We start from the raw sequence: 10,008 nt of genomic DNA, 5'->3' as shown, positions 1-10,008 counted from the left end.
CATTCTTTCACTAGCTGCCGAGCTGCACTCGTGTCTGTGGTATATTTCGCTCGTCGACGAAGATATATCTTTATACTACATTTTAATCAAGGAGGATTCTATATAAATATAGAAATTAAAACAAGGTACATATTTATTGTTTAATTAAGTTATATTACAAGAAAGTGTCATATATCGAATGGGTATTTTGAATTAAACATTTATTAGATTTTTAAGTACAGTATGTTCGTCGTTAATCGCATTATATTTTCGCGTTGTGTGTGAATTAAACATTAAACCATTAGAATTGGAACAGTAGATATTAATCAAATTTCAATTTTAAGATTTTAAGCCAATAAAATGATTGTACAACATTTTTTTACTCAAAATACATCTAAGCTAAAGCTATAGATGCGTTATAACGCAGCTAGCACGTGTGTTACGATTTTTCGTACTAATTCGCACGCGATCTAATAAATTACTGGCAATGCATAGTACGCAAAATTTATAATAATTTAATTACTATATCCATATGAGTTTGCACGAAAAATTGCAAAAAATAACAAAAAATGTATTAATATCAAAACCAAGGCTATAAAAGTTTTTAAATAATTTTAAAGAAATATTTAAACTTGACCAATCAAACTGCCTGAAATTAGTATGCTTAGATCACCGAGATATAAATTTAATGTATATATTAATTGGTGTGTGCATTATTACTGCTATATATAAGTTACATTTTATATAGGCCTGTTCTTTTTAGCTGAACTTCTTGCACAGTTGATATTTCCTTTTTTTTCTTTCTAACGTGAAAAGAAAGAGAGGAAAAATGAACCGTTTAGCAAGAAGTTTAGCTTAAAAGAAGCCTTTTGTAATACTCGATTGAGATGGAACATTATAGAAAAGTATGGAACAGCCATTGCGACACAGGCTGTGTTCCTTTATTCACTGCCAGTACTGAAAATCTATAGTTACGTGACGCAAACTACATATTTTCAGCACTGCCAGTAAAAAAGGAACACGCGGGGACAGTATAAGTACATATATATATATATATATATATATATATATATATATATATTATATATATATTACTTTTTAAAAATTATCTAGCGAACTAGATTGTAAAAGAAGTTAATGCCTAATAAAAACGAAATATTCACATTTACTTATAATTTATTTTCGAACAATTTTATCTTTTTTTTCTTTTTTGTAATTTGACTCTTTTGGCAGATGGTCATTTTTTTGCTTGGAATAATTGTTTAGCGAAATATTAAGGCAAACTATTAAGGCTCTTGGGCTCTTTCCGCTATCACGTGAGATTGTGACGTCAGAAGCGAGAAATGACACGCTGAGAATTCTTGCGTACCATTTCCAAATAAAAATATATTTGCATAAAATAAGCACTTATTCATATCACTTCAGCACACTTCAAAAATACTTCGAGATGCGCATGATCTTTACGTCTGCTATATTACTATCAATATAATGTTACCAATTGATAATATTTTAGATTAAATAATCGTGCACCCATTCCTGCATTTTTATTGCATTATTTTCTGAAATTGCAATTTCAGAAAATAATGCAATAAGAATGCAGAAATGTGTGTACAATTACTATCTATATAATCTAAAATATTCAACATGGTTTCTATCGTGGCAAAACGAAACATATTCATACATGTCAATAAATTTGCTTTCGGCAAATACTTCAGTCCTATCATTAAGACGTCTTTTTTTTAGTGAGCCTACAGCAATAATCACCGCATAAGATGGTACCGGTATACCGGTACTTTGAAGGAATAGAACATGAAATTTTTGTTGTAAATGATCGAATTTGTGAATCGTCAAATTTAATCACAAATTGATGTATTATATTGAATAATTTATAAGAACGTTATTGTAATATTTAAAATTGCATCATATCGTATACGTTATGATTATAAGTAATTCATGTTCATAGTGACATAGCTCGCGATAAGATTGCAAATCTTATCCTATTTGAGATCTGATATCCGCATAAATGATTTATGAAAGTATTTCCGGAGAAGACAAATAAATCATATTATTTTTCAATGTAGCACTGACCGGCAGAAATGCCTGGACATTTTGATATGTTTATGACATATATGTACATATATAATATGCATTATGTCCAGGCATTCCTGCCGGTACAGTACGTGTACCGCAACAACGTTGTACACGTTTATTGCTTTAAACGATAACTTTGTTTTGAACGAATAATTGAACGAACATTTCATACTTCTGCAAAAATAAAAAATTATACTTTTTTCTTTTTCTCTTGTTTTACTTCAATTACATCTCACGTTTAATTTCCGCATTGAAAATCGATATCGTTTTAACACACTTTTGCTCTTTATCTTATCAATGTCAGGAAATTTATCTTCCTTTCAGGAATTAGGTTTCTGTTCGCGCTTTTATAATCTGTATATAATAGCGATTTGCACGCTAAAAATATATAACTTATTCCAAAATTGAAAAGAAGTATCGATATATTCGATATATTATCGCGCTATACGTTAATTGTTCCATTATCTCTCCTTTTTTGAATCATAACCATTCGACGAAGCGAGTCGCTGGATGACTCCGAGTCATCGATGACCCGTCTTGTAGAGTCCGTTCTTGTCGACGACACGCGATGCAAGCAGTACCTGGCATTTCCAGCAGAGCCTTCCTCGCGTCGACGCGCAGTAGCTCGCGACCTCGCGTCCGACAGAAAGTGATTGTTGTTGACGCGGTTGACGCCGTTCCGCGGTCACGTTAGTCACGTACCCTCACGTACGGTATTTTGCGTCGTTCGACGTGCGAGTCGCGTGCGTGTCCGGAAACTTTGGGATGGTAATCGGTGCCGCGACGAACATCCGAATTACCGTCGTTGTCGCGATTTCGTCGCGCGGTTGACATGTCGAGGTCGGTGACACGTGCCGTCCACCGAATTGTTGCGCATCGTCGATCGAGCGGGCAATAACCCAAAAGAAATGCGTGAGACGGTAAACAACGGCTTCCTCGTTGCCGCGGTCGTCCTGTGTTCCTTGACTGGATACGTCTGGGCCTCGCATTGTTATCCAGACTACTGTCTGTTGCAGAATCTGGTAAGTATTATGACTTACTCCAGCCGTCGGTTCCCAGGTTCCTCCGCGAAGTATCACATCGGCCGTGGACACTGGATGTCTCGAGGATCACGTGCTTTCTTTGCACGTCAACTCGCAGATAAATTGATTTATTAATAATTATAATAACTCTCTAATTATCAATGACATTAATTCCAGATAAAAATTAGATCGAAGATACAAGCCTTTTTTTTTATCGTTTTTATAACTAGAATTGCTCAGATGTGTTGTCAGGGTGGTGTTATCTTTGGAGCAAAGTACCACTTTGTGTGTCAATATAATAACAATGTTATATACAGGGTGTCCTTTTTCTTATCTTTTAACAATGGTTTTTTTTAATTTAGAGGTAATTTTCCTTCAAAATATCGAGATGCTAATAATTTTCGAGTTATAAAAGAGAGAAAGACCAAAAGTCTTTTAAATTGAATTTTTTTTAGAAAGACTTAATTATAGAATACAAAACTTGAATTAATAAAGGGCAGTGACGCGGTTGTTAGCGCGTGTTGTGGGTGTATGTTGTTCTTTTTTTAATGATATGTATTATATAGGATGAATTACAAAACCGAACGTTTCGGCTCCACTTCAGGCCATCTTCAGCGACAATAACAATAGCAAATAAATTTAAAAATTTTATATTCTCAAAAGTTTTTTTTTACAGATTAAATATTACGGAGTCAAAATTATATTTGTCAATTAATTTTTAGGTAAAGTTTTTAATAAAATTGTAATTTAATTTGTCACAAAAGAGATAATGTTAAAAATGTAAAAATTACTATACACGGTGATATTTTCGCAAAAAGACTAATTCCAAATTAATCTATCTTCTGCCGTTAAAAAAATTAATGGGCGAGTAGTGGACCACCGTGTATAACTTCTGTGAAAATGGCTATTATTCATATAGATATGACTAACGTTGATAATCAATTATTAATTTACTCATGATTGTGAGCAGGTAGATAATAAGAATCGATAAATAACAAAACGCTACTTTTTGCATTATGTAAGTGATCGACGATAAAAGCTGAAACAAAAGTACAGCTTAAAAGTATAGCTGTGTCATATTTAATCTTTATTTTCACCTCGAATTGACTATAATTACCAATATCGTGTGCAGAAAATTACAAGATTTTATATCCAGAGTAAATTTATTTCTTCTTTTTTTTTAGACTTACTTGGGACCATCACCGGATTCCCAATGTGTACTAACAGCAGTACAAAGGGGGGAAGGTAAGAAACTGTAATCCATAATAATTTGGAAGAATATCTCTCTCAGATTCGTTAAATATACCTCACGACTTTCTAGGTTGCGCAAAGCTAAGATTTGTGGATGCCGGAAAGCCATCATCCATACGGAATGACGCTGCAATTTTTACGTTGTACGCGTATGTGAAAAACTTCGATAAAGAAAAGGCGACTGCGTTCAATTTATCAGTCTCGGATATTAATTTTCACAGTAAGGAGACATCAACTCCTCTATCGAGATATATTTAACCCGCTCGATATAAATATATATTTTTAATACCTCCTCGTTGCCGTATACATTAAGATCTTGTAATCTTTTGTAATCTTTGTAAATCAGGATTAATCACGCGTTATCAAAACATCGACGACGACTACGAGAACGCGTGCAGGCACATCGAGCTGTACGGGAACGCCAGCCATCCCGCGCCCAAAGACTTGTACGTGTCGTGCCCCTTCTCCGGTGCTGCGTACGAGGGATCCTCGTATCGCTTGGAGTATCTCGCAATCGGAAAACATTACGCGTACAGCAAAAAATACGTATTCCACGTGCCGCAGCACGAATTTATCGGTAGGTCTCTCATTTATCTTTTTTCCTTTCCGTTTCGCGGCTTCGCGCGATCGCGTTCGCGTAAATCTCTGACCGCGAATCTCTTCCAGACGATGATGTCCAGGTCAAAACGTTCACGCCTTTCGTATACATTGACGTGTCGGATCCGTCGGATCCGGCGTTGTACATACAACCGCTCCCGTCGAAGTACAACGTGACGCAGTACAAGGCGTGGCTGATTAACAACGACACGAAGTCGACGATCGTTACCGTGATCGTGTCCGCGAGCAAGGACCACGAGCACGTGCGACACAACTTCTCGGCACCGGACGGCATCTATTACGTCAAAGTCGCTGCCCTGCATCCCGAGTGCGGCGAGCACGGATGCGCGAACAGCACGTCGCCCTGTATATACATAAGTAAATGCGATTTAACTCGAAATTTTTCTTTTTTTTCTGTTTTTTTTTTTTTTTTTTTTTTTCATTTCCGACTCTTTCTTCCAACGCCGCTAATTAACGTATTCTCACAGAACACGCGTCTCATCGACTGCTGATTATGATAATCAGCTTAATATGGATACCACCTACAATATTGTACGCGCTGTACCACGCGTTCAAGCTGTACAAAAAAAGCGGTGAGATTCTTTTTTCCTCTCGTGAATATGTCTGACTCGTTCGCTTTTAGAGTCCCTCTAATCAGAGTCTGGCCAACTTGCAGTTCTGGCAAAATTCTGCGAGAGAGAAGGATACAAGAGAGAAAGAGAAAGCGATATATATTCATATCGCTTTCTCTTTCTCTTTTATATCTCTTTCTCTTTTTGTTTCTCTTTGCAAGAACCAATCAAAAGTTGCTACTGTATGGCCAGACTTTGATTAGAGGGACTCTAGTTCGCTTTGATAAATCATTTTTTTTTCTTTTCAATACAGTTTTGAAGAGAATGGCGATAAGGCCGAACTGCTTGCTGGTGTACTCACCGACGCATCCGTCGCATGTGAACGTAATGGCGGAGTTAGCAAAGTACTTACGATACTGTAATATCAATGCCATGATCGACATGTTCGACATCGCACAAACCGTCAGCAAAGTGAGTGATGAAATAAATCGACGATGTAATATTACAATTCCCTTCAAAGAGATAGAGATTCACCATTCGATAATGCGAGTTTCATCGATTTATTTAATAATAATTTTTACGGACGCGACAGTTCTCAGCGGGCAGATTCAGCGAAATAATCGTGTAACGTGATCGCAGGACCCGGGACTCTGGTGCAACACCGCGTTTCAGACCGCGGACGTTGTCCTGGTCGTGACATCTCCGCCGTCGACGTCCGCGAAAATCGACGCGACGATCATTTATCGAAACGTAGACAACCACCTGTTGCGACTGCTGAAGGAGAACTATCCGCGGAGGAACAAGAGGTATTACGCGATACACCTGCCGTACTGCAAGTCGGAGCATTTGCCGGAGGAGGCGCGGCTCTTTAGGAAGTTTTACATACCCAAGGACCTGACGAAGCTCGTGAAGACGATCCACGGTATCGTCTGTCTGCGATTCTTCCCGTCGACAGACCAGGAGCTGCTGGAAAGCATCAAATTTGCCACGGCAAAGATATCCGAGGACGAGACCGCGAACGTGACGAAGAACACCGAGGAGACCGGTGAGTGGCCTTATCGCGATCGACGCTCGATTTTGTTACCGTAGCAACACTTTGCTATCGCTTTGTTCTCTTCGTCTCGTGTACAAGTCCTCGATTTCTATATCAGTGACTGATTTTTCTGTATTTTATTTTTTCCTGCGCTCGATAATGCTATTATTTTATTATTATTGTATCAGCAATTTTACGTTCAGCCGTTCTGAATTTTTTTTAGACGACTTATTGCCACCGATCGTCGTACGAGAGACTGCAAATTGCGATGCCAATCGACCTCCTATCGAAGTCCGAAGGCCTGACACATCGGATAGCGATGTCATACCTCAGTCTTTCATGACACGTATCGACGAACTGAATCTGCTTGGTGTGATTGACGAAGAGAAATCCTTTGTCACTAATTCTGCGAGGAATGATTGCGAGTTTCGCATAGATAAGTTGAACTTGTGATTTTTATCTTTTTTTTTTATGTGTAGTATGTATAGTTCGTAAGAGATTATTTTCTTATAATTTTCTTATCGATTGATTTTATATGTAATAGTTAATTAGAATAAATAATTTTCCATAAATTTCATCGGCTCGTCTTCAATGTTCTTGCATCCTGAAACTCGACGCACACAGCACACACACACATAAGTTACATTGCATTTTGATTAAAAAATTCTTCCATTATATATAATCATGTTTTATGCAAAATTCATATAAAAAACAAAAATTAACAAAAAAATGTGCAATGCCTAACGATAATAATATAAGCAATCGCTTTTTCGTCCTAATCTTTTTTTCTTATAATTTGTTTTATTATCTTCCTCCATTTTTTCTTCTCCAACTTCAAGAAGATCACCATTGCGACAGGAGGACAAGCGTATTGGGAATCAGGTAAGAGTAATATAATAGAATACTCCATTTTGAAGCATCTTTTATATGTTTTTGTGATATATCAGTTACAAGAAAATAATATGGCACAATATTAACCGGCTTGTAACACGCGTGCTCCACATCCTTGTCGTTAACGCCCCGGAGAGTTTAAAAGAGAAACAGGAAAAACATCGAACGCGTAGCCCGTAAACGTGTACTAGTCGAAATCATACGCAGTCGTGATATATAAAATCTGTACGATAAGTAACTAGGCTAAATCGGTGGGTGGAATGTTGCATCTTATACATAAATACAAAAGGGACGATTCCGTTCCCAGTGAGGTACGGCGAAACACAGTCTTCTTCGGATATGACGTCGACGTCGCGTTAACCGGAGCCCACCACACACGCGTCTCGTAAAAAATACTACTCTTACGTCTCGGTCGTTATTATCTCGATCTGCGTGCGATCTGCTGCTTCGTTGTGTCGGACACGCGAAAGCCACAAAAGCTAGTGCGACAATAAAAAGTATCTCGTCTCGAAAGGAAGGGTGACGATTAAAGTTTCGAGTTGAATACGGTGCCGTACAACTTCACAACCACGGATCTATCTATCAAAAAAGATTTGATGGAAGACCAAATGTGCAACTTCTCAAGTTTAAACAGTTAATATCGCTCGTAAATTACGCTGCGGGTGAACATTTTAAAATTAACTGTGAAAAATGTTGTCTCACTTATTGCACTCCATTGAAGCTTGTACTTTTAACAGAGATTGCTAACGACAGTTAGGAAACAACCTATGACCCTTAGTTTGGAAAGCTCGACATTCTCAATGAGCAACTATCCTCAAACCTCGTCACAGTTGCATGGTGTGACGTACGGAAGATTTTTAAATGCTGAAAGTACGATGATCTTTTTGAGAAATCGCACGAATGATTGTAATGCGTAACTATTATTCAATAGTATTAAAAGCGATCTTACCAATGGCGATCAACATACAGCCGACTTTAAGTACATAAAAACACGGCAAATTAATTATTAATTTATACTTGGTATAGCAGCCGTTTTGCGCGATATAGTTTATCTCTAACTTCCTACAGAGAGTTTCGTTCGATCAAGAATTCTTTCAGGAATTCTTTCTGCGATATAATTTAAATCGCGACTTATTCAATTCCACGGAGTTAATATTTGCTTTTACAAATGCAAATTTTCATTCATCCAGCACATCATCTTGTCATCGTCATTTTGCGCAATTCCTTCTCATCCTATCGCGAATCATTCGTTTCCAATTACTCGCACACAATTCTCTTTCATACTTCCTCGTTAAATAAATATTCCTCTCTTTCTCGCATAATTTGCGATCAACAATTGCTCCCTCAATTAGTTACCTTTACTTTCTTTTCATCGTATATCCGCCTCGAGACAACGAAAGCTCGTTGAGACTCAGAAAACTGACGTTTTCTGTTTTGAATTTCTCTCATTTGTCAAACGTCCAACGTGAGATTACGTCGATCAATTCGTCACGTTATTGTCGTTCTTGTCGTCGTCGTCCATGCTCCCAAACACCAAGAGATCCTCCGTCTCCGTCGATTTCTTTCCCTGCATATCGATGTAGGACTGAGGACGTTCGTTGGGAGGTGTTCTCAAGTCGTTCTCGCTGTTGCTGGCCACGCTGGTATTTCTTAGCTTTATGGGGCTTTCGTAATGATTGGCATTCAAGCTCGCGGATCGCTCGTTCACGTAGGGCGACTTTATGGGTTCCTCGGGGAAGGACGCTATTGACGGCTGCCAGAGCGCCTGCAATTTGTCCACCTTGTCGCACTTGGTGACGGGCTCAGAAGATATCCGGCCGAGGTAGTTGACAGTGTCTGTCCTTAAAGTCCCGTTGGCAGTCCCGTTGTCAATCTGGTCGTTGCTAGAACCTGCAAAAGAGTTGACGAGAACTTTAAGATAATTCGAAATCGCGTATTATTTTTGAAATAGTTAACCCAGAAACGGCTGCCTGATTTCTTTTTGCATAAATGGTCACCTGGGGTAATTTTTACACTCTAATTTAAAGTCATTGTTATTAATTACATAATTTTAATTATAGTATTTCAGAATAATATGTATATAGATTTACTCAATATTTTCTGAAAAAAAGTAGGGAGAAATAAAAGAATACTTAAAAAACAAAAAAAGCACATTAAAATTATTGTGACGTGAGTTTCATTTTTTCGATACTGGAGAGTAAAAATCATCCCAGGCGCCCTTTCTCGGGTTAAACGACTGTTGATGATGATTGAGTCATGAGATCGAAATCAGTGACATTTAAAAATAATTTAGAACTGCCAAAATCTATAGAAATTTTTTATCTTTGGAGTATTATAAATATTAATAAGGATAACAATATTTCGAATCGATTAATTTTACTTACCACTCGCGTTGTCCAAAATTGGCAGAGACGCAAAGTAGGCTTGATTATGGACGGTTCGTGGATTAAGATCGAGATACTCGACACCATCCTCCAGCATACGCTCCCAGTGGCTGGTTAGTTCCCTGAACGACGGTCGCATGCCGGGCTCTTGATGCCAACAGGACACCATCAATCTGTATCTGAAAAAA

General features: G+C 37.8%; 2 protein-coding genes across 2 annotated transcripts in view; one reads left to right on the top strand and one right to left on the bottom strand.

Moving 5' to 3' along the window:
* The first annotated feature begins 2,688 nt into the window (after positions 1 to 2,688).
* Positions 2,689 to 7,122, top strand: LOC139824142 (uncharacterized). The gene is made up of 9 exons (XM_071796633.1): positions 2,689 to 3,092; positions 4,277 to 4,337; positions 4,414 to 4,563; positions 4,690 to 4,920; positions 5,010 to 5,318; positions 5,429 to 5,533; positions 5,826 to 5,983; positions 6,152 to 6,557; positions 6,769 to 7,122. Exons 1-9 carry the CDS (start codon positions 2,979 to 2,981, stop codon positions 6,996 to 6,998), a joined length of 1,764 nt encoding a protein of 587 aa, XP_071652734.1. The 5' UTR covers positions 2,689 to 2,978; the 3' UTR covers positions 6,999 to 7,122.
* A 328-nt stretch (positions 7,123 to 7,450) lies between these two features.
* Ret (Ret oncogene) overlaps positions 7,451 to 10,008 on the bottom strand; it is a 56,311-nt gene continuing 53,753 nt past the window's right edge. Inside the window, exons 19-20 of the mRNA XM_071796628.1 lie at positions 9,821 to 9,999; positions 7,451 to 9,326 (exon numbers count right to left, since the gene is read on the bottom strand). Coding sequence (XP_071652729.1) covers positions 8,917 to 9,326; positions 9,821 to 9,999 — 589 coding nt within the window. The 3' untranslated portion in view covers positions 7,451 to 8,916. The remainder of the gene's footprint in view (positions 9,327 to 9,820; positions 10,000 to 10,008) is intronic.

Source organism: Temnothorax longispinosus, chromosome 1, assembly GCF_030848805.1.
Source record: "Temnothorax longispinosus isolate EJ_2023e chromosome 1, Tlon_JGU_v1, whole genome shotgun sequence".
Classification (NCBI taxonomy): Eukaryota; Metazoa; Arthropoda; class Insecta; order Hymenoptera; family Formicidae; genus Temnothorax; species Temnothorax longispinosus.
This window is presented reverse-complemented; position numbering and strand designations above follow the sequence as displayed.